The 26342-nt window shown below is 32.6% G+C and overlaps 2 protein-coding genes across 2 annotated transcripts; both read right to left on the bottom strand.

The window, feature by feature from the left end:
- Positions 1–1146: 1146 nt before the first annotated feature.
- LOC114268751 (putative complex I intermediate-associated protein 30) lies at positions 1147–9966 on the bottom strand. Its single transcript, XM_082869566.1, is given in 10 exon segments — positions 1147–1643; positions 2808–2906; positions 3029–3109; positions 4537–4628; positions 5951–6001; positions 6424–6537; positions 8746–8818; positions 9070–9139; positions 9223–9294; positions 9862–9966. Coding segments are annotated over 7 exon segments (681 nt in total). The 5' UTR covers positions 8798–8818; positions 9070–9139; positions 9223–9294; positions 9862–9966; the 3' UTR covers positions 1147–1451.
- Positions 9967–20210: 10244 nt separating this feature from the next.
- On the bottom strand, positions 20211–21447 carry LOC114268755 (uncharacterized). The gene is made up of 2 exons (XM_082871990.1): positions 21065–21447; positions 20211–20817 (listed from the first exon to the last, which is right to left on the bottom strand). The coding sequence occupies exons 1-2, from the start codon at positions 21445–21447 to the stop codon at positions 20211–20213; spliced, it is 990 nt and encodes a 329-aa protein (XP_082728116.1).
- Positions 21448–26342: the final 4895 nt, after the last annotated feature.

Below are 26342 nucleotides of genomic sequence, written 5' to 3'. Positions count from 1 at the left end.
ATCACTATAAATTTATTCATAAAAACAAGATAAACTAATAAATTTATCAATAAGACTTAATGGGTAATAAATTTTACAACCTTGCTTCATACACCCAGTGGGGGTCGCGCCCCAGTGACGTGGCGCGCCCCCACTGGTCAGAAATCAAAAAAAAAAAAAAAAAAAAAAAAACTGTTTTTTTCGGACCAACCCCCAGCTGACACCTCACTGGGTGTCACCCCCAGCTGGGGGTAGGAAGCATTTTTCTAAATTTTAAAAGTAAGACTTATTAGTAATTTATCTTTATTTAAATTACATATATATCACATGTGTCAACCGCTAATATATTTTCTATGTTAACATAAATCAGAGGACATGGATAAAAATAGAGTTTATAGTCAATTTTTTTTTTAATATAAATATATGCATATATGCATATACACACATACAAGAAATAAATAAAAAGAAAAAAACAATTAGTAAAATCAAAATCGAACTAGAATTGAAATCAAAGTGCGATTTTACACAATTTTATAATTAAGATTGTAATTATTTTAAAATCTTATTATAATCCAAATTATTTGGTCCAACTCGTAAGATCCTAACATTCAAATAAAGATTTTGATAACCATACTCATAACCACAAAACTTGACTTTCAAGGTCATAGCCCACGTAATATCATAACTTTTTTTTATTCACAAAGCTAGTAACAATGACCACAAATAGTCATAACTTTGGTGGTTCTATCACAATCAATTGGAAAATTGATTCACCAAACAAGTCAAATCCAAATTTTTACAGATCACATAAGGGCCACAAGTTATCATATCCTTTCATATAATACTGTTCTCAAAAAGAAAAAAAAAAAAAAAAAAAAAATCCTTTCATATTCTACTACTATCGATTATACAAGTTGTCAAAACCTTTCAAAAACAGTTTTTAAGAAATATTTTTGAGAACAATACATTATGCCGAAAACCAAAAAGTTATTTTGAAAAATATTTCACACAAAAATGAAAAATGATGGATATGTTCAAATTTTCCATTTGCTTTTAGTTTTTAAAAATACACACAAACAAACAACAAAAAAACAAAAACAAAAACATAACAAAATATGCCCACAAATCTAAAATTGAAAGAGAGTCATAAACTAGGACAATGAGAAATTGAATCAGAGAAAGTGAACAATCGAATGTTGCTATTACAAAGATGAAAGTGGTACATGGGCAGAAGAGAGTATTTTGCAAGTTGAGAGTGCAACAAGAATCAATGTCCACAAAGTCAAGTTAAAAGATACTCCAAATTAATGAGAAAGTTCAGAGAAAATACACGAAACCAAAAAGCAACTCCATGGATTCGGGATTTCAGTTAGCACATTAACCAAAAACATTTTTTTTTTTTTTTTTTTAGTCAATAACTTTTAAATGTAACATGTTTGAAATGAACAATGTACAACAAAGCATTTTACAACTCACTGTGTTGTCCTCAAGGCTTTAATCCAATCGATTTCCATTTGAAAATCACCTGGGCCAGACGTAGCACCTGGGACTCCACCTTCTGCATTGACAGATAGAGACATGCCAACAATTCGAGATGGATTCATTTCCAAGTCTACGTCTATAATGTTCCCTCTCCATGTTGGCAGATATCGAGCAAGCGGAATCTGTAAAGCCACGTTGTTTCCAAAGCACAACCAATTTGTAGTTAATTTACATGTTTTTTTTTTTTTTCCCATGCAAAGAAGCATTACGTGCCTATCTCAGATCTACTAGGGCAAGTCAACCATGTTGCTAGCAAGCAAATCAAGCAACAGTTACATAAAAAACTATTTTAAATGGATATTCGACAAACAGCAGATGTCAAAAGATAAGAAAAACATATTTCATATTTAGCATTTTCAACATGACAATTCACGATCACAGACTCCCTACTTCCCAAAATGATGGAAAAGTATTCCTCTGTCTATGATATTTTTTTCTTACCGACATTACATAGGATTATGAGTCTGAAATTCCAATTGCAGAACAGGGCAACTTAAGCCTCTGTATGGGATCTCCTAAATAAGCTCTTTCTTTTTGCTAAAAAAGCCAAAAGCAAATGAGCCTATTTGGAATGACTTCTTTATTATTTATCAAATTTGTGAACAGAAGATTTTACCGAAGATTTTACCCTCAATACTTCAGAAATTCCATTGCGTCCCTACAAAGGCCCAACAATTATACAAGCGTAATATGGGAATTTTTCACCAAAAAGCAAGTTTAAAAAGAGCCCCAAAAATTATTTCTAGCAATTACCAAATGCATAAGCTTTTTTAGATTCTGTAATAATAATAATAATAATAATAATAATAATAATAATAATAAGCAACTGTCAAACCCCACCTAAGCCACAATAGAACATGTTTCAAGTGTGCAAATGGACATAACAAAAACTAAAATTCCCAGTAGTCTTATACATCAAATAACACTTGATTTCCTATATACAAGCAAAAACTGGCAGGTTGGCTCATTTTACCATATAAACAAATCTTACCACGGTCTACAAATTGAGGAATTTCAATTATCAAGCAAAAAGGTCATTCCCATTCAACAAAAGATGCATAATCTAAGCTCCACAATAAGTAGCAGTATCATAAGCAGATTCAAATTATGGTGTTATTAATAACAGTTTTTTGTTTATAATATCAATAATGTCACTGTTTTCTGTTGTACATCTTTCCAGGTAAATTACTACAATTTTGTCACCTTTTTTCCTTTCTTAGCTTTTTCTAGTTGGTCTCTAAACTGTCTTAGTAATCTCCAGCTATACGAAAGGGTGCGGAACTTGCCTTAGCAATATACCAGTTGTCCCTAGGCACAAAAACAAAAGCTTGCCAGGAATTATCCTCCTCCTGCCCAGGCGAATTGACCCAATTTTCCGTATAAATCTGCATCACAGTATGCTAAAAGTTCAGTACAAATTGAAGAGTCTAATATCAACTATTAACCCTAGATAGAGCACTAGATATACAAGCCTCTCAATAGTCCATTCTCAACGAAGAAAGCTCACAGTAGAAATATAGCATCTTCCATCTCCTTTGACTTTTAGTGCTATGGTGTCATATGCATCCAAATCAATGAAACCATCAAACTGCAGACAACACAGATTAGTAAAGAGAAACTGTGGTAGCAGAGAGGAGGAGGGATGCTCTGCATTGCATGTATGTAAATTAAATCATTCCATTTAATGCTACGCAATGTTTGGAGTATGAAATATAGTCATTAAGGAAAGGAGCCATTAAAAAATTGTTGATAAAATAAAAAATGATTTAATTTTCTTAAAATCAGGCAAATGAATTAATACATGACATGAATTTGAGTCATTTAACTTGCATACCATAGGGAGGGGGAAATTCTCCCAGATAAAAAGCCAATCTTTTATTGTGCTTAAAACAACAGGAGAAAAATTTAGATGTCACAGCTCCCAAGAGAGTGGTTGGCGACACAGAACCATTCAAATTCTAAGGAAATCATAGGTTGTGTGATAAATGACAACAGCCAACCGCTAACCTGATTAAACCCCTTCCAACATTCAATCTGTGTGCCTAGTGCCTACCATAGTAGAATCGCCATCTCACTCCCCAACCCCCATCCCATACGCTGGCTCATTGCCACTTGTCCAGAGTATCCTAGAGACGCACATAGATATCACAAGCATAGAAATGTTTCCTTAATTCTGGTTAAGCACCATCATTAGGTTCATACATATATATATATATGTATATCTTGCATTCATATATATAGACAATATATATACACACATAAGAAATATGAAATGCAAAAGATCGTGTATATCCCACCAGATTATATATATATAAATGAATTCAAAGATTTCTACCCACAAGAATAAAAGAAAAAAAAGAATTTAAAGATGTTTTCAAAGTGAGTGTTTGATTTGGGTGGGATTGGAAGTAATGGTGCAGCACTTTAGAGAGAGAGAGAGAGAGAGAAGGTGGTGTTTGGTTGTGATGGTCAGTGATAATGCGTGTTTGGTGTTAGGGATAAGAAAAGGTGTTTGGTATTTGCAGTGGTGAAAAAGGATAGTATTGGCATTTAGAGGCTCAAATGTGCCGATGTTAGAATATTCTGTTAGCACCTCTAACAACTATTTAACAGAGGGGAGGTTCACGTATATTGTCAGTAAAGTAAGGGAGGTCATTGTAATTTTAAAAACCTTAGGGGAAGTCTCTGTAATTGTCAAAAACCTCAAGGGAGGTCTATGTAATATTATTAACCCATTTTAGTTCATTACATTTTATTTTTTTACTTATACGGAAACCTTAAGTAAATATATTGGAAAAACTTTTGGGATTGATTTGGATAGCTAAATTTACTGTTTTGGAACAAAAGTGTACCCTGTTTTCGAACATGCGTTCCAAAACGTAATTTTCTAGGGTACTAGTATTTTCTGGTAACACTACTCCAGAACATAGTTGAAAATGCAAACAGGAATAGAACTGCAATAGAAATTTATAATTGTTTACAGTTGATCCCTAAGAATGATGGCAATCACATCACCTTCTTAGAGCGCATACCACAAAAGCCACTCCGAGAAATGTTCCATTTTGAATCCTCAGCTACATCCAGAGAAAGTTTTCCAGAGAAAACCCCTAATCAAAAACATCAAGACCAATCAAAGTTCAGAAGTCAACACAAGGTTCAAATGTTGTAAAGAACAAAAATTTAGGGAATCATGCAAAGCTTAAAGTGCACATTGCAGTTTGTAAGCTTCTGATTTTGCAGGTGAGTCATGGAGAAGTTAGTTTGGCAGCTGATTTGCTGCAACCATATTAAAATCAGACAGGCTTTTGCTGCACCATGTTGTATGAGAGATGCCGAACCCAAATGGCACTAGCATAAGTAGAAAGTAAAACCAAAACCACATATCTTGCATGGATATGATTTAAATTAAAAAATGAAAACAACCAAACAATGTAGGAGCCAATGTTTGGTGCAGTGGTTAAATGCTAATACTACCAAGCACAAGGATGGGATCAATTATGACAGCAGACACTTTGTGCGTATTATGACAAAGGTCAAGTCAATATCCAGTGTACCCCTCTCAAACATAATTGAGTAAGAGGTTGCGCACACAAATGAAGCCCTACATATAAGAAAAATATCATGATTTGTAGCAACCTGATCACAGCTCAATATAAATACGTAGAATGCTATAGGAAGTTTCAAATTAGTTGAAGACCTATGTTACATGGACTCATCAAAATAAATCAAATACCCATGTCATACACTCGACACTTGGACAAGGGTGTGACATATGTGTCTGGTACATTCCATCGGACACTTGTTATATTTGTGTTTAACACCATCGTTATATATGTATATATTATTGTATAATTGTTGTAAAATGAGTAAAATGCCTTTTAAACAGTGTATGTTACGTATAACACCATTTCATCTCACATAGTAAAAATACGACCCCTTTTTTGTCTAGTTTGCATATCCGACACCCATACCAAAGTCCATTGTAGCATAGTTGAAGACCCAGGGTTATTCCTATAAAAGACAAGGAAGGAAAGGAAGGAAGGAAATAACCACCAGTTCACCAAAGTCATTTAAACAAGATTTTTATCTTGACTCACTCTAACTTTAATTTCAACCATTTCTAGCATGGATTAAACTGGGATTCCTCAACCATCAGATAGTAGGTTGAGTTTTCTGATCAAAGAAAAAAAAACTAGATGCCATCTGCATTTAATAAAAACTTAGAACCTCAATTTGGATTAAAGAGTGGGAAGCACTATAAAAAGGTATAAACTAATGTTCTCCTGGAAATTTTCCAAAAGGAATTTAGTTTCATGCTCATACATAGATATTTTACATTCCCCTTGGAATGTCGCAAGATAATAACTATATTTTCTAATTTCTAGATACCTGTGCTTTGACATATTGAGTAATATCCACTGAGAGTTACCTCTTAATTCAGTTCCAGCATCTCTGATCTCCAAAGACGCCGAGGACAAACCTGAAGAGTGACCGATCAATGATAGTAAAAGGAGTCTCCACTTTGAATAATCTTTAGTATCAATTACTGCACAACATCTAACTATACATGAATTGCCTTCATGCAGGAAAATTAAAAAATTAATGCGGGGGGGGGGTGTTGGAAGAACCATGCAGTTCAGTAAATCAAGATACTTTCTTGAGAAAATGAACAAGAATTTTTCTACTTAAAGAGTGTGTAGTAAATCCGGGATAAGATTGAATGATATTACTCATGTACATAATTAATACAACAACCACTATAAAAGAAAAGGAATCAACAAATGAAATAAAGTGAGTTACAGATTCCTCCACAACCTTTGGTTGGTTGGATGTGTATGTTGTACAATATCTCAATCATGAATCATTTATGTAATAGAGGCATCAAAGTTTAGCAAGACACACCTCCATATTCAGAATCTGAATACAGATGCCACTTTTTTAGCTCTTCTTTTGAATTGAAATTGAAAATATATCTTTCGCTCGGAGGAATCAAGTCTTCCAAATTCCATGTGAGAGCTACAAGTTAACAACAGAAAAAGAAGGGCAGACTGAAGGTCATCCATAAAAGCACAAACACAAGGAAAAGGCATCACATATCATAATGCTCACAAAAGGATATGTCTTCAAGAGATGCAGAGGTGAACAAACTTTAGATAATACAAATCCTCATCTGGGTATTTTAGAACAATAAAATGAGTTATAAGATCCTAGAAAAGTTTCACCATACTCCATGTTCCAAAAAAGAGAAGAAGATATTTATAACAATAAGAAATAAAGTCAAATAGTTTACTTTCAGACTTAAATCATATGGCAATCGATGTTTGGTTTCAATATATCCAGCCCAGAACATATATATACCTTTCAAGAATGTGGATAATCAGATGTAGGGGCAAAATCTCATCTTGAGAACTAACCGTTGTTAGATGTCTTTGTGCTTTTTGAGGGACCCTTTCATTCTATGAAATTCCAACAAGCATTGTATCCACTGGGAAATGTCTTCTATTGCTCAATTGTAGCCAGTGATAAAATGGCCATACCATGTTTAATGCAAAAATGAGACTACTAGCCTGCAACCAACACCAAGCACGGCACTCTCAGGAAAGACTCATGGGCGGCTTCCTTCAGCTCTTTGTTGTAGTTAGAACTCTCCAATGCAATGTTTATGAAGTCCAACTTCATAAACATTAACAACTCGACGACTATAACCAATAATTAGTGCTTATTTATTCTGTTTGCTTCTGAAAAGCTATCCAAGTTTGGATTTCTCGTTCTAACCTTGGGGTCTTTTGGGAAGCAAAAAAAAAAAAGGCCAGCTTTTAACTTTTTAGCCATTTTGAGTCACATCACCTCTCACATACAAAATAGACTAAAAAAGCAAAAAAACTAGCTTTTTACCAACTTCCCAAAACATGGGTTGGAGATGTTAACTTACAACTTACAACCCCAATTCTCTCTCAAGTCATCTTGTTAATACCAGATGGCACGTTAATATAGAAGGAACTTCTGCTTGAAAGTTGAAACCTAAGAAGCACAGACACAGATACGGACACATGATACGACACGGACACACTAACACATAAATTTTCAAAAAATGTACGCTTGACACGTGGGGTCACATGCAAAAGATATAATAAATATATAATAATTATTATATATCATATATATGAATATTTAAATAAAAGATAATAATTTTTTAAGTCTTGTTACGGAGGAGATTGGTTATAAATTTACATTACTTTCTTTTTGTCATTTGATTCCAAGTTATTCCATTCAAACTTGTAATGTCATTCATGTGTGTCTAAGTGTTGGGAAGTTTCAAATAAATGTCATGTCGTGTTGTGTCAGTGTCCGGCATGGTGTTGGACACGGCACGTTACCTTCTTAGAAGTGTCAGTGTTGCTTAGGTTGAAACTTTAAAAAGAATCCTTTTTTTCACTAAGCACCACCTCAAAAGGAGTTTCACATGTAATCTTTCAGTCTTAAATACAAGTCTTGACAAAGTTGATCAAGGGCAATTTTTATGGCAATATAATTAACCAGAAAAATTTGATAGCACCAATCATTGACATCTCGTTTAAATGATATGGAATATTAAAAAGGAACTCACTTGCTTTACTTCTCAAATAAGTGATTTCCCTGAAACAATTATTAACTACATAAATTTCCAAAATGCAAAGCCTAGTTTTTTATTCAAATATTTGTGAGTGAAATTTCATAAAAATATTTTATTAAATAGGTCGGTGATGAAATCTACAACTACCTATTTCACAAATTAATCAATGATTGATAAACTTGCGAAGCTTAGTGTCTCTACTCCTGATTTGTGATATCATATGAGACATATTTTTTGACATCAAGAAAAAGAAAGGGAAACACTTCTTTAACAGCTCACAAAATTTCATTTCTTCATAGAACTAATTGCGTCAAACTTCAGAAATAGCCTACTTATCAGAAATGTGGTGTACGATTTCCAACATCAATGCATTGACATGAATTCCAGTTAAATGCAGCAATACAACATACAATAATTTTAATTACACAGCAATTTTTTATTTTTTTATTTTTTAAAAAAAAACACTGAAAAATAAATAAATAAAAATCAAAAGAACCAATAAACATATCAAACAGGCAGATAGAGATCAACTTAACAACAAGAAAGCAGTTCTGCAAACTCAACATGCATAAACATAGACACCCATCATCTTAAAAGTTGAGATGGCATACCTCACTTTGTTGCATTAAGAGAAGCTTGCCACAGTGCACGAAACCTGGACATCTCCCTTGCCCCTCAAAATTCCTAAAATATACACAAACTGCCTTTTTCAGATCTTTAGCTATGGTTGATATAAAAACCTAAAGACAGTGCAGCTGTAGGGAACTGTGAACTTGTAAACAGAAAGCAGTCTTTGCAAATGCTTCAACATAATTTTACACAATATGAGTAATTACTCCAAAAAAAATGTCAATTTCTTGGTGGGCTTGAACTAATTACATATATACTTGCAGCTTCTAAGAACCAAAAAATTATTTTAACCAAATGCACAATACCCACTAGCCGTAGTCACCACCATTCCGTCTCTCTCATGCATGACCCACAAAGAAATAACCCAAATCCACTCTGTATATATATATATATATATGAGATTTGTTCAAAGCAAGATGCAGCCAATAGAAACCCTAAACCATAGAGAATTTTTTTACCTGAAACGCAGGAGAAAACAAACTCCAATATTTCTGTTCTGTTTTGTGGTCCTCTACAGTTTTGTTCTCAATCTGAAAAAAAAAAAAAAAAAAAAAAAAAACAGCAACAACAACAACAACAACATTAACTTAATAGAAAATCAAGAGGAACAATAGAATAGAAGGAAACTATAATTTAAATATGGGAAAATGTAGAAGGAAAAGAGAAAACAACGACAATTGCAAAATTCATCCAAACGAAGACAGAAAAACAAATTCTATGAACATCAAATTGAAAACCAACAAACATCCAACTCAGAAGAAAATCAAGTGGAGAGGTCACACAACTCTTAGAAGCAAGTAGAAAGCAGTAGGGGTGAGCTGTGTGCTTTTAAAAATGATAATAAGTAACAAAAAATCAAAGGAAGAGCAAGAAATCCTGAACTTCAAGAAATCTAACAATTAGAAACCTGAGACTTGCAGGATCAAATTTGCCCTAACACATATCAGCGACCAGCCTTGGATTTGGAGGATTGGGGATTCAAAGGATCATATACATATACAGTTGCAAGAAGAAAGCAACACAAATCAACAAAGGAGAGAGAGAGAGAGAGAGAGAGAGAGAGACAGAGAGACAGAGAGAGAGAGAGACGAGAGTACCACATGAGGTGGAGCGACAGTGTCGAGTGGGGCTGAGGCGGTGGTGCCGGGGAGGCCGTGGATAGGGCGAGACGGCGAATAAGGAGAAAAGACAAAAACGGATGCGGATAACATTAAAATTAAAATTATGTAAAAAAATATAAATTGAACATATGTAATTTGTTTACAAATACAATATTTAAGTTAAGTTTGGCATAACATAAAAAAGTTAAAAAATTACTATTCTATTTAAGTCACATTATCTTATTTAAATCATATCTCCTTTTTACCATATCACTTCAAATTCAATCCATATTTCTTAAAAAATAAAAAAGTACACTTATTTAGATTATTCCAAATAACCCCTTAATAGATTTTTTTTTTTTTGATTGAGAACTGGAATATGAACATGTTAGATAATTAAGGTGTCGTTTGGAAAAAATTATAAATTTATTTTGTTTATAAAAAATATTAAATATGTTTATATTTATTTTTAGTAAAAATAAAAAAAAATGTTTTTTACATAAATATTTGAAAATTTTATTTTGAAACCAAGTAAAAATAAGGGATGGAGAGGTGATTGTTGATGGTTGAAAATGGTGGCCCGAGATGATCGTTGGCAATGCAAGTTAATGGCTGAAACTGATTGCCACCGGTAAGAGGTAGTTTGCAGTGGCTAAATGTGGTTATTGGCCACATGAAATGTTGGTTGAAAGTGATTGTCAACTGTCAAAGATAATGACTAGTGGTAGTTGAAGGTGATTTTCAATAAAAAGTAGTAACCAAAGGATGGTTATCACCAGTAAGAGACGGTTGGTACCAATGAAAAGTGGTTAATGATTAAGGGATGTGGTAGCTGAAAGTGGTTAACAAATGAGGCCATTGTTAGTGATGGTAGCCAATAATGATGAGAATAGATGACAATGAGGCCCTGCCCTCGCCCCTGCCCCTGCCCCTGCCCCTGCCCATGCCTTACCCCTACCACCGTCTCCGTCCTAGCCCCAGCCCCATATCATATAAAGGCAATGATAGGTTAGTTTTATAACTTTAAAAATAAAAAAAAAATAATAAAAATTAAAGGTAATATAATAGATTATAATTAATGAGAGTTAGAAGATGTAATATGATAAATGAGTGAAAATAAATATTTTATATATATATATATAAATATATTTAATAAATAAAATTGAGGTTTGGCCGAGAGAGCGATGGGTGGTAGTTGGAAAGAGTGGAAAAAATAAGAAGAAATAAAAAAAATAAAAATTAAAAAATTAAAGGAAACGAAACTAACCTTTTTGTGCCTATTTATAACTTTTTGAAAATGAAAATAGAAACCAAATGAATTTTTATTCATAATTTTCAAAAATTATGTAAATATAGCGATCTCGGGTTTTTTCCTTTATGTACAGTATTCCGGACTTGGGTTCCGTGGTTGAGTATTGTTGTATATATCTCTTTTCGTCCTTCAATTCTTTGTATTTGAGTTTTAGGATGTGTTAGGCAAGTTTGTAACAGGTAGGGTGTGTTTTAAAACAAATGGTTGTTGCCCAGTTTTTGGTGTCTTTGCTCGAGCGAAGTTTTTGTCGCTTGAGCGAGCTCTGGGTTTTAGTTCCTTCGCTCGAGCCAGGATTCCTTCGCTCGAGCGAGCTTTGAGTGGTGTGTCTATTGGCTCGAGCAAGCATTCTTGCGTTCGAGCGTGCATCCGTGCGTCTGCGTCTAGTTTGGACCTAAAGGTTGTGTTTCTTGGCTCGAGCGAGCGAGGACTATGTTTTGGGTTTCTTCGCTCGAGCGTGCTTCTGGATTGTAGACCTGAAGCTTCGTGTTGTTCGCTCGAGTGAGGCTTTGTGCGCTCGAGCGAGGTTTCTTTGTGTCTGGTCGCTCGAACGACCACTCCTTTGCTCGAGCGAGGATCGATTATATCAGTTCGCAGCAGCAGCTTCTTCCTCACTTTTTGTTTATCTTTTACCTTTAAACCCTAGATCCGGCTGCTCCCTCTCTCTCTACATACCTTCTCTTTACAAATACTCCATGTTCTAGGAGTCTTCTACCCTAATCCCTTTGTAAGAAAGGTAGAGCTTTGCGTGGGCTCCTCTTATCCGAAAAAGTTGGTGTTTGAAGCATCTTGGGTTTTCACCTTTATCTCCTTTGAGTCTCTTCTCTTGAGGTAGGGATAACCTACTCATTTCTATGAGTTTTGACATAAATGTTGGGTATTTTGTATAGATGGTGTTGTTTGGCAATTTTGGGAAAGTTAAGGTTTGTTTTGAAGTTATAAAAATGGGGGTTTAAATTGTTAAACTCCATGCGTATGTGAGACCTTAGAAAATGGAATTATTGTTGTTAAATTGATGAAAGTGAGCCTTAGGGCTAATTTGAGAAAAATGAGGAAAAGCCCTAATTTAGTGTGATTAATTAATTTGTATAATTAATTTGGGGAAAACATGAAAATGTGAAATTGAGGTGAAAATCATGAAATTGGGAAAGTATGAGATTGAATGGTGTAGTTGGATTAGTTGATCACTTACCTATGAAATTATTGATAATTTATCTGTTGATGAATTTATTATCTGTTTAAAAATAATTGCTTTGGGTTATCGGTGGAGGATAGTCTTGATTGTTGTAAACATTATATGTTGATAAGGGAAAACTGAAACTAATCAAATGGCTATGTCATCGAATATGATGGTTGAACTAACACATTGAATATGTGCCTAGATTGATCATTGCATAGGATAAAGCGTTCAAATACATTGTATATGTATCTTGTTTGGGAGGAGATAGGGGATGTACTCCATGGTTTGAGAGGAGATAGGGGATGTACTCTCAAACCTGTTTGGGAGGAGATAGGGGATGGACTCCATTGATAACTAAATTGGCTGGAGTGTCCAGGGTGAAAGTCCTGAAATCTTGATTACGTTTGCATAACGTAGATGAATTGGAGTATTGAAATGTTGATAATGAGTTGTAGTCTCATTTTAATTAATTATGATTGAAGCATTGTTAATATGAGTTGTAGTCTCATTTTTAAATTGTTTGGATGAACAGAGAACCATATCTACGAATCGGTTTGGGTAATGAAATAGAAAGGGAGTGAAATATAATTGTGAATATGAATTGGTTATGAAAGAGATGTATGGTAGTTCATATGAGTTAAACATTTATCAAATGCTAATATTTTAGTTATTACTCATATTTGGTTTAGCGTATCTCTACTGGGCTTTGGCTCACCCTATATGGGACATCATTTTCAAGTACAGGTGATATGCCACCTCCAAGGACGTAGCTTGGGAGGCTTAGAGGCTGAAAGACCTTTTTGTTGTTATCATTTTGTATTACATGTAAATCAGGCCAAGGGCCTAATATGTTTAGAGTTAGAACTCTCTTTTGTTGAACCCAAGTGTTGACTTGGAAAGTTGTAAGCTCGTAGGATATTTACTTTTATTGTCAACATGTAATACTTTTGTACTTAATACTCTGATAAATGGAAATATACTTTATTCTCTTGTGTCTATGGATGTCATGAATGTTGGGTTTATATGTATTATTTTGAGGGCGTTACAGCAAATATAAACAAAAAATGATAAATATAAATGTTACCAAAGATGCCCTAAATGTTCGGAAACACACAGTCAAACATAAATAATTCGTTCGAATATTAAATAATGAACAATGTCAAATAATTCAAAAACACAGTACCAAACATATTTTTAAAAAAATTTAGAAACAAGTTTCAGGATAAATATAATTTGTTTCATATTGAATTTCTAAACAAATTTTGAAAACCCATTGACCGATGAACAAAAAAACTTACATTTTTTGTAATAAAAAAAAATAGCTTGAATTTTTTTTTCTTCGTTGTCTGTTGTTGATTTTAATATGAAATGGAACGTAAGAAAGTTGGTTTTAAAAGAAATAGGATTGAATATGAAGATGTAAAGTGCAAAAAGTGAAAAGAGAATAGAGAATGAAAGATTGGGATTAATTATAGGATAGGGTGTTCAAAACACTAATACTTTTTGTCAATTTCAAGTACTTTTTTGGTCATTTTGAATAGGGACGTAATTTTTTTATTTATTTATTAAGTTGAGGTATCCAACCAATCTTTTGAGGTACAAATAGAGCCACCCATTAAACAATCCTTATAAATATTAATTAAGTTAATTTAATGATTAGGCGAATGTGAAAAGTTTTTTTTATCTCCATAAAGAGGATTTTATTGCATGTGCTTAAGTTTGAACCAATGTAATGAGTAGAGAGAATGTAGTAATGATCAAGTTAAGAATGGGAGGAAGAGACAAACATAAAGTAATTGATTAATTGAATAATGCAATTACACTTGTGTTACCTTGATTGTTCTGGCAACTTCGAAGGTAAGAACTAGAAAACAAAATTACAATTCTTAGTTAAAAACTACTCATAGGAAAAGTAAATGCAAAGCAAGAAAAGAGAAAAACAAGAAATTGATATGTTGAATTTGTTCGGAAGATTTTCTCTGTCTTTTATTTCGACTATTTATAGGTGTTATTCAAATTTGCAGTAACTGTTGAATCTCACATCCATGATCTCCACCATTATAACTACATTCATAGGCTTTTCCCTACTTCAATTCTGAATTTGAATTTCAAGGCTCTAGTTGTTTCCTTATAATTGCTTGAAATGGTTACACCCTTAAGCCTTGCTCTTCAACTCATGATATATAATTGAAGTTGCGAACTGCCACATGACACTTGTTACAATCCAACATTTGTCCCTTTTTGGTCTACTTGTGCTCTCTCTTGATTGATTGATCCTATATCTTCATATTATGCCACGTGCCATCTTCGAATTATTTGGTTTGAATTCATGGCCAACAGTCATATTTTTCTGGTAACAATTACAACAATTTCTAGTTTAAAAATGAAGTTACACATTTTTGTGACAATGTTACATATTTTGTTATATTATTACACATTTTGTGGTTATAAAATATGGACACTTGGGCAATAAATTCACTTTTGGATTTTCTTTGCTCAAAGGTCCATGTGCTAAAACATTATATTCATAAGGACAAACTCCTAAAAAATGACCAAAATACTCATCACTATTTGTTTGGATCACGCGTGTTTCAAACCATCTCTTACACTTATTTGTCTTTTTCATTTTCTCTCTCTGTCTCTTTATCTTCTCAAGGAGATGAAACCTTAGTTGTCTCTCTTCTCCACCCATTCTCCCACATCCTCTTAAATGACAGTCGTCGACTACCACCACCACCATCTCACCTTGTTTATTACCAGACCATGGCAGCGACCACCCAACTTCGCCACTTTCCTCTCTCTCATCGTTCTCTCTCTTCCCTCTACTCTTTCTCCCTCACTGTTTGCCACCGATACCACCACTTCTATTGATGAAGTCTCATCGCACCACCGCACTACGGTTTTTGGTTCGAAAATGAAGTCTCAGCGCTGATGCTCCGGTGGTCATCAACAATATTCTAAACCTTAATCACTCAATTGTCACGACCCAAACACGTCCCTATAGGTTTAGTATCGCAACCGGCCAGTAATCCGTGATTACCAAAGGCCTATTTAAGAATACTGACAATAATACAATATAACGGTGCTGGCGGAAGCCAATCAATAATAACAAATATCGTCCAATGAGCTGTGAGGACCTGAATAGAGATAAACTTTCATGTACATAGCCATATTCATAACCATTTATGCCCATAATCATATATATACAAGACAAAACATAAGTTAGGGAATCAATCCCATCATCTAGAACAGTATTGACATTAGTCTTAAAACATTCTTTCCACTTAAAAAACTCAAAAGGATGAAGTTGAGCCACTTGAAAACGCCTTAACACATGCTAGTTCGAAACCTCACAATGAGGGACAATAGCTGGCTTGACAAAACAAGGGTTCGGGTCAATGCCTCTAGCTTTGATTCGGTGCTTGACCACCTACATATATATAATAAACTGTAAGTTAAAGCCCAGTGAATAACAAATGTGTAAAGAGGTTAAGAATGATGTCCTTTAGAGTCTTTGAAACAATCGATTAGCATTAGAACAATTCAATCACTATCATTTGTCAATCAATCGTTCAATTCAATCGATTCAATCAATCTTATTCTTATAGGTCATATGTGGTACATCCAATAGCAACAATACACTAGGTCTTAAAAGACCAAACAATCAATTGATGACCATCAAACAATAACACTAGTTCCAAGATTTGGAATTGACAGAGATCTCTGTAACAATAGTAATATCACTAACAATAACGATAACACTATGCTACGGATGCCACGAATACAATTCAAAAGAGAATCATCATTCAATCGATAGAAAATAACCGTTTAGAAACAATATAATTTATCATTCAGAGAAAAAATACAATTTGAACATATCTTTACAACATTGTTACTCAAAGTGGGCTCCTCGGTACATGTACTAATGGTTCGAAGTCCGACCTAAAAAAATAAAGTCAAGCACAACAGAATTACAATTACACTCTACAATCGATTTAATTCGGTTACTTGTTTGTCTTTCAGTTTCTCTCATTGATTCTAATTTTTCCTTCGGTTATTCCTATTTATTTTTCTCCATATCAAACCCAATTTCAAACCCACAAATTTTAAAACATGAATTAAACTTTCAAAACTCTTGAAAAATTCATGATGCATGTACAATTGAAATTCTAATTTAATTTCTACAATTTGAATTTAATTCAATTCCTTCACCTTTTACTAATTTCTTTGAGATTACATGAAATTGATTCTTAATTCTTTTCTATTTTCCTTTAAATCATGAAATTGGAGTTATGAAACTTTGCATGTATGAAATTAAATCAAAACTAAATAATTTAATTAGAATAGCTCTAATTTGGATTATTATTAATTTTCTTCACATCAAACTCAAATTCAAATCCATAAACCTTTTAAACATGAATTAAAATCTCAAAACCTTGAAATCCTATGATGCATGTTTAATTAGAGTATTAAACTTGTAGAATTTGCCCATGCATGTAACAATGAGGCTTAATTTTATCTAAGACTACATCATCAAACCCAAAATAATTAATTTCCATAACCATGAACCTACTTTAATTTCTTCATCTTTGTTTTCTAATTTCTTTCAAATTATGTGAAATTGAACCCAAACCCATCTTTAATTCAAGTGTAATACAAGGATTCTACAAAATTCAAGCTTGAAATCCTTACATTTAATCATCAATTTGATAAACTTCTTGATGATCTTCCATTTTTCCTTCTTGTTCTTCTTCCTTTCTTTAACCTTAGCCTTTCTTTTAAATTTTCTATCAAAATTCCTCCAGCAAGATGAAGGTGAGCTCTCTCTCTCTCTCGGTTTTCTCTCTCTCTCACTCGGCTGTTCTTGTTCCAGCCAAAAACAAAAACATAAATGATGTATAGCCACACACACCCATTTCTTTATTCTACTTTATTTTCCTTTTATTTTTATTCTTCTTTTATATATATATATATATATATATTAAAATAGTGGGACACTTGTCCATCTTAAATTAATCCATGGGGTGATGTATATTAGGATTAGTTTAGCACACTAATTATACATTAGCTTAATTAATCACTTCTTAATCTTGATCAATCCAATTGACTTCCATTAAGGCCTAATTTATTATATTTAAATTATCAGTTTGAATCAGATTTTTAATCAAACTCCCGAAAGGCTCTAAATATTAAATTAAGGCCTCTTTTGGGAACAGACTATTTTAGTAACTTTTTGGCTTTTTGGCTAAAATATGAGGCAAAAAAAGTTAGTATGTTTGGGGTGACTTTTTAGCTTTTTACGAAAAGATGTGCAAAAAGTAGAGAGAAAAAAGAATCTTTGACTTTTTGGTATAAGTTAAAGTTTTTTAGCTTTTTTTAGTAACTTTTTGACTTTTTAGCTAAAATGTTAACTTGCCAAACGAGGCCTAAGATTATTGTCATCATTAATTTTGATTTCTCAAATCATTTAGGCCTTCAATTTCTAATCAGACTCAAAATTTTCGTCAATATATCACATATTCAAATTGGACACTCCATAAATAAATTTAATTCATAATAATCAAAATTCTCAATCGTCATAATTTAATTAACTCTAATTTGGACCTAATTAATCGAATCTCAATTTTACTAAATTGAATCGAATATTTAATTAAACTCCCAAATGGGTCCGTAATTAAAATTAAATTGATTCAACTTCTTAATTTCACTTCCTTAAGCCATTTGGACCCGTAATTTCTAATTCCAAAATAAATCTTTAATAGAATCATATACGAATCAGATTTTACAATTCTCATAATTTCCAAATTAGATTAGGATAACGACTAATTAAAATCCCAAATCTCCTTAATTAATCAAATATAAAATATTATAGATGGTGGGTCGTCGCATCAACTCTCTCTCTCTCCTCTTAGAAACCAAGCCCATCTCTCTTATCCAACAACTCCATTACCGCTGCCACTACTACCAATATCTCGAGGGCTTCGACGTTGTCAATTCCATTACCATCATCGATCTATGGTCGTCTAGGTTTGCCAAGTACTCCACCGATGATCGCTTCATCTCTCTTTGCTCTGTGTGTAGCCTTAGGCCAAACAATAGCTGCAGATCTACCATGGAAAAATAGGGAATGAATGAGTACGGCGGCGGCGGCGGCGGCGGACTCGATCTTCACCTCCATGAGGCGACTGCGAGGGATGTATTCGACAGTCACCCTTTCTCTGTCATAGATCTCTTTCAAATATCAGATCTGAGATCATTGGCAGTGGCGGAGAAAAAAAAAGAGGAAGAAAAAGAGCTGAAAAATGGCTATAGCGGAGGGTTCAGAAAGGGGATAGTGGTGGTGAGGTGGTCATAGAGAGAAAGAAGTTGCAAAGATTGGTGATGAGGTGAAGGTCTTCATTGTCACCGTTGATACACACATATTGAAAATTTGGTTAAGTAACCACTAGGCTACCTTAGCATAACACTAACCTTAGGATTATGGAAATGCTTTGTGAAATTTAAGTTTTTGTGAATTTTGGGGATAAGCTGCAACATATGTTTTAAAACCAATAAGCTAGAGTATATTTATCTAGATACAAATGGATATAAGTCAAATTGAACCTTTTATTAGGCTGTTGAATAGTTACTTGCTGGGCTGTTGAATATCTATTGAATAGTTGACTTTTAACAGATAAAACAAATGATCAAACCTGTTCAGATCTGTTTTAGCAGATAAAAAAAAATGAATAACTATTTTAACAGATAAAAAAATTGAACAAATAAATAAAAAAGTTATGACATAGATTTTCAACTGATAAAAACAAAGAGAAATCCTCAAAATGTGAACAAATAGCGAAAAAATTGAACAAATAAGGAAAAAGATTCAACAGATAGATATAAGTTTGAACAGATAGTCAAAAAAGTCAACTGATAAAAAAAGTCAATAGGTGGATTAAGGGGTAAAATTGGAAACAAAATGTCCTTTAAAACAAATAAAAGGATTTCTTACCAAACTATTTCACAAAAAGTGGATCTCTCGCCAATAAAAAATATCTACTGAACCTAATACCTTATATCCTCCTTAACTTGGATTTTTTAACAATTTTCTCATAAAATATTTTGACCACATGGGTAACACTATCAGAAAATGTGTCATTTAATTTATGAATCATAAATTATTGTAACTGCTATAAAAATGCATGACATTTATCACAAAAATACGTAACAAGATACATATAACATGGACCTTGAGTTAATTGGAATCGAATTGTGATATTATAATTATTTTACAAATTATAAATAAAATGATAATTGTAAAAAATATTACAAATGCAGTAAATAATATAAATTTATATCATTTACTAATGTGGTGGTTAATGGCGGAGCCATGAATTTAATATAGGGGGCACCTATTAATTACTATCTCAAAATTTTTCTTCCTCAATCAATAACAATAACATAATAATAATTTTTCGAACTAATGTTAAACATTAAAAATTAATATTCATTACAAAAAGTTTATAATTTTAAACTTTTACAATTGACCCCGATGAGTTTTCATCTTTTGAAATCTTTCCATAATAATATCATTGTCAATGCCAGAAAAAAATATCTCTCTCAATGTAGACAACCAAGCTATCATTCATCTATTCATCACCCATTCATCAACCAACCAACCGATTCTTCACAATATTCATAGCTGAAAATACCCTCTCAATAGTAGCAGTTGCAACAGGTAAGATTAATACTAAAGTCAAGAGCAAATACATCAATGGATATACTTTGTCTCTTCCAGTCTCCACTATTTTCTTAGCAAGATCAACAATTCCATTCAACATTGAGAACTCACTACTGGATAGCATGTCGATAAGTGTTCTACTCAATGAAACGAGCATTTAGTTCTTGAATTTGCATATCCAAAACAGTGTAGAATAACTCAGCACGATAGTGATGTAAATTTGTAATTTCTTGAGCATTGCGTCTTTTTCTCTCTCGAGCTACAAACATATATTCCATTTGGGGAACATTAATTTCATGCTTTTCACAAAAAGACAAAATATCATCAAGTAAGGATGTCCACCTACTCTGCCCCATCTTTTGGAGCCGTACTTTAGAAATTTGAACTAAATTCATGGCATTAACAATATCTTGATCTTTCCTTTGTAGCACTTGCGATAACTCACTTGTAATAGCCAACATCGTTTTCATTAAATGAAGGTTGAATACAAACTCAAATGATTGAATTGAGTCCAATAATACATTTGCTTCTACTCGTTGTTTTGAATTTGAACTATCCTCCGAAATCATTTTAAGCACATCAATCACTGTTGAAAACATACTAGCCAAGCTGACTAAAGTACCATAGTGTGAACCCCAACGTGTATCTCCAGTACGTTTAAGATTAGTTTCTTGATTTAAGCCTTGCCCACTAGATAGCTCTCCAGTATTAAGTGTCTCAGCAACTTTTGCAGCTTGTTTCTCCCTAATAATATCTCAGCGTTTACATGATGCTCCAACAACATTCACCACATTAGAAACGAAAGTGAAAAGTAAAGCAATTTGATTATGATTCTTTGCCACGACAACAAGTGCCAATTGCAATTAATGAGCAAAACAATGAACATAATATGCACAAGGATTCTGTTTCAGTATACGTGTTTTAAGACCATTGAACTCACCTTGCATATTACTAGCCCCATCATATCCTTGATCCTGCAATCTGGAAATACTCAATCCAAGTCTGGAGAATAAATTTTCCACAGCTTGAGAGAGCATTCATATTAGCAACATGCTCAATACCCAAAAAGTGCTCAATCATTTGGCCTTTTTTGTCAACATATTGTATTACAACTGCCATTTGCTCCTTGACTGATATGTCACGGGTTTCATCAATCAAAATAAAAAAAAGTGCATCACTAAGATCTTTAATAATCACATTGATAGTTTCAAATGCTGCCACATTTACAATGTCTTTTTGAATATCAGGAGATGTTAACTTGAGATTTTGTGGAGCATTGCTCAATGTAACCACTTTGACATCTTCATTATGATCGGCAAGAAACTTGAGAAGTTCAAGAAAATTTCCTATTACTTGAATTTTCAGATTTATCATGCCCACGAAATGCAAGTCCTTGTCTTAGAAGAAATTTGACACAATCAACTAATGAATTCAAACGGGTTTGATACTTAATTCGAGCTTGATCAGATTGTTTGAAAAAAATTGTTTGAATATGTTGTTTTTGGTTTAACAAGTCTTGACATTTGCTCGAAGCTTGATTATGAGCACTATTGGGACCTCCAACACGAGCCTTAATTTTTTTTTTTTTTTTTTCCAATTTGAGAAACCCTCACCAACAAAAGAATCACCACCAGCTTGATCTCTAATATTGGGTTTGAAAAGATAACAACATAAACAAAATGCTGCATCTTTTGCTACGCTATACTCCAACTAATTAGGAAAATTCACTAAACCAAGCTTGATTAAATCGTCGAAGTTTTTGTCCAAATGATTTTTGTGGAAAATTATGATCACGAGGTTGACAAGGACCCTTTTGTAGATATGCCCTATGAATTTGGTCTCAATCATTAGCATTATAGTCCATAATCCAAGGCGTAGTCCTGGATCTGCAAGAAGGTCTACTAAGTTGATATCTATGCGACTTTGTTTTGCGAAAAAATAATTATCATCTTATTCTTGAGGAAGAGATGATTCCAATTTTGATTTTCTGTTGAAATATTTCTCCATAACTGTTTGAAAAAACTAAAAATCAAAATAAAAATTCATAATCAAAATCACAAACCTCCACAAATCAAAATCTCTAATTTTAATACAAATCAAAAAATTTAAATTAGCACAAATCACAACAAATCCAAATTTCTAATTTTAGCACAAATTATAACAAATCAAAATTCCTAATTTAAATATTAATCACTGCAAATTAATACTTTTAATTTTAGCACAAATCAAATCCCTAATTTTAGTAAAAACAACAACAAACCAAAATCCCTAATTTTAATATAATTCACCACCAATTAAGATTCATAATTTTAGCATATCAAAATCTCTTGTTTTAACATAAATAATAACAAATAATTTTCTTTTTTACAAATCATAACTTAACAAATAACTGTAAATTAATACTCATAATTTTTATTTAAAAGTAAAAAAAAAAATAAATAAAGTTACCTGTAAAAAATGAAGAGAAGATACCAAGGTTGTAGTGTGGTCCCAAGTTTGTGTTGTGTGATCCTAATTTGTTGAATCGCGAGTCGGTAAATTGCAAAGCAATCAACAAAGGGAGACAAAGAAGACAGAGAAAATACAAAGATACTTAACAAGTACTGTGAATAAATAAAAAAATAAAAAATTTCATACACTTTTAGGGTTTTAGAGTTTTAACTTTGCTGTAATTGGAGTTGTATGCACTCACAAAAAAAAAAAGTTGTGTGTCAGTATTTGGTTGGAATTGGGATTCCAAAAAAAAAAAAAAAAAACAAACAAACAAACGTGAGTGCGTATGGCATGCGTGTTAGTGGGTTTGAGATTGTGTATTAGAAGGGGCACTGTGTCTATGTGTGAAAGCTAGACCCCACTAAAACAAAACAAAACAAAAAAAATAAGAATAAAAAATTCAAAAGTCAGAGAAGGCACATGACCCCCCTAAGCCCAACGTTCCTTCGCCACTGCTTACAAGATCAAATTTGCTCGAACACATATTAGCGACCAACCTTGGATTTGGAGAATTGGGAATCCAAAGGATCATATACAAATACAGTTGCAAGAAGAAAGCAACACAAATCAACAAAGGAGAGAGAGAGAGAGAGAGAGTACCACATGAGGTAGAGCAATAATTTCGAGTGAGGTTGTGGTGTCGAGGAGGCCATGGAGGGCGAGACGGAAAATAAGGGAAAAGAGAAAAATGGATGTGCATTTTTTTTTTCCGAATAGAATTAAAGTATGTTAAAAAAATTTTGGGCAAATTACCTACACCTCCCTTGAGGTTTAGCTAAATTACAGATTCTTCCCTGAGATTTTAGAAATTACATCTTGCCCCCCGAGATTTATATTTGTATAACAATTTAGCCCCTACCGTTAACTAAACGTTAAAAATGGTTAGCTGATATCACCAAAATATAAATTGATGGACAATATTGCCCTTGCTAAAATCCCTTTGATAAATCAACAAAATTTACAAAATAATTATGTTAGATGGAAAAAAAAATTAAGTTTTTAGAACCATATTTGATTTGTTATTTAGGAATTTTTTTCAGAATTTTTTTAAAAAATAAAAACTAATTTAATAAAAATAAATATGAAAAAATATATTTAATTTGTAAAAATTATTTCTAACCACTCAAGAGATAAAATTATATAAAAATAATAATTATTTTTTATTTTTCATTTCTTAACCAAATTAATATTTTATTTTTTAAAAAAAAATTTAAAAATAAATTTCTAAAAATCAAACCAAACATATTCTAAGAATTTTTTGACAAGCCATTTCTTGTACTTTTAACTTATTTAATTATTTGTTAATTTTATGATATTTTCACCGACTGGCACTACAACATATAAGAGTTTTAGAAACTAACTTTTTTGATCTCTAAAAGTAAAAATTTTGTTGCAGAAGATATTTAGGGACTAATTTCTATCGTCGTGAGGATAGTGGCTAAAAGGTTGTCTTAAAAAGTAAAAAATAAGACTTTTAGCGATAAAATTTCAAAAATGTCAATAATAAATAGACATTTAGGGACAAAATAATTTAGTCTCAAAAGGTTTTATTTTTTGAGGCAAAGAATTTGATACCAAAAAGATAATAATTAATCACTAATGTTTAATTTTTATTGCTAAAAATATAATGACGACACTTTTCGCAACATAAATATTTGGTCCCCTAAAAATAATTTTGTCCCTAAATTTTGGTCTCTAAAACCTTAATTTTTTGTAGTGTGATAAGTGTTTTTTCCATTTTAATTTTGCATTTTATAATTTAGCTAAACCTCAGGAGGGAATCTGTAATTTAGCTAAACCTCAAGGGGAATCTATAATTTAACAAAACCTCAAGGGGGTGAAGGTAATTTGCCCTTATTTGTCAAAAGGGCATTTTAGTCAATTTATGATATTCGTTAACGGCGTTAATTGCGATGAGGTGGGATGTAATTTTTGAAACTTCAAGGGGTAATCTGTAATTTCGTTAAACCACAAGGGAAGTGTAAGTAATTTGCCCAAATTTTTTTTGAACATATGTAATTTGTTTAGAAATGTAATATTGATTTTTTTTTAATTATTTATTTATTTTTTGTTCAGAACTAGAATATGAAGAAGTTAGATAATTAAATGTTTGAAAATACATAGCCAAATGAACAATGTCAAATAATTCGAAAACACTGCACTAAATATATGAAATTTTTTTAGAAATAAGTTTGAGAATAAATATAATTTGTTCCATACTAAATTTCTGAATAAATTTTGAAAATCCATCAACCAAAAATGATGAAGGTGAACAAAAAAACTTACATTTTCTATAATAAAAAAAGAAAAAAATCTTGAAAATTTATTTTTCATTATATATTGATGACTTTAATATGAAATAGAATGCAAGAAAGTTAGATTTAAAAGAAATATGATTGAGTACGAAAATGTAAAGTGCAAAAAGTGAAAAGAGAATAGAGAATGAAAGATTGAGATTAATTATTGTCACGCCCCAAATTTTATTACCATATAAATTGCCAAAACCTTTAATTTAAATCTAATTAAATGATGCAAATAGAAATAATAAGAATAATTATGATTGAATAACAAGAAAATGTTCTCTTCGGAATGATTACAATAATAGAATGTCTGATACATTACAAACACATGCCCTGTCATTTAAATTTACAAAATAAATAATTACACAGGAGTATATATTAACACTTCAACACTTCACTACACAATACATCTTCATTTGCCCTTTACAAAATAATACTCTTGAAGGACAATTAACTTCTCGATCTTCAAACCAATGTTTCCGACTCCGTTCTTGAAAATAGTACAATAACATGGGATGAACAAATATGTCCAGTAGGGATCTACAAAGATTCCTAACAAGAAGATCAATAGATACACGTGATTATGAATGCTAACAAATGATACATAAATATATAATGTGCATTTTTTTTATCCAAAGTAGAGTATACATAGGCGGATACTTTGTTTATAAAGTCCCACTAGACTTTCAAAGAAAACTCATTTATTATCTTCTCATTCGTTTTACCTTATTTGAATAAACCTGAAGAATTTTCCTTCAAAAAAAAAAAAAAAAAACTCTTTGCATCTTAGACAAAAACCTTAGGTCTTTTAACCATGTACTACTATTGAACATAGATGATACACATGAATTATACAACTACCCATCCTCACCATAATCTGTACAATCCCAAAGCATAACCCAAGATTTTCCCAAACGAGTAATAATACTCGTTGTTTTCAAATCCCACATCCATCTCTTTCCAACCAAACCATTTACCAAAATCATCCCAACTCTCAAAAACAATATCTGTTAAGGTTTTTCACAAATTGGGGCTTTTCCATTTTTAAAAATCCACATACAATTTTGTATATCGAAAATAGTTGTAGTAGCAAAACCATAACCTAACAACCCCCAATTTAACAAAACCCTCAAGCCCAGATCATGACATCAAAATCAAGCAAAAAATAACCTGAAGTCATGTTTTGGTCGCGACCTAGTCGCAGCCTACTCGCGAGCGCGATCTCCAACCTAACATCTCGTGGATGCAACCAACAAGGTCGTGGACTCGACCGGCCAGACCCAGATTCCTTGGGCTGCTGCCCAGCAGCCACCCTAAAGCACACCAACAGTCAAGACCACTCAAAATGCTCCACGTCACTCGGGACAACCCCGTATCCCAACCAAAAATGAAAATGAGTCTGGTTAAACTGACCCAAGCCACTACAAGCTCCCTCACTTAAGAAATTTCATCCCTGAAATTAAAGAAATGCCAAAA

Source organism: Camellia sinensis, chromosome 5 (genome assembly GCF_055761805.1).
Source record: "Camellia sinensis isolate YWXY chromosome 5, ASM5576180v1, whole genome shotgun sequence".
Classification (NCBI taxonomy): domain Eukaryota; kingdom Viridiplantae; phylum Streptophyta; class Magnoliopsida; order Ericales; family Theaceae; genus Camellia; species Camellia sinensis.
This window is presented reverse-complemented; position numbering and strand designations above follow the sequence as displayed.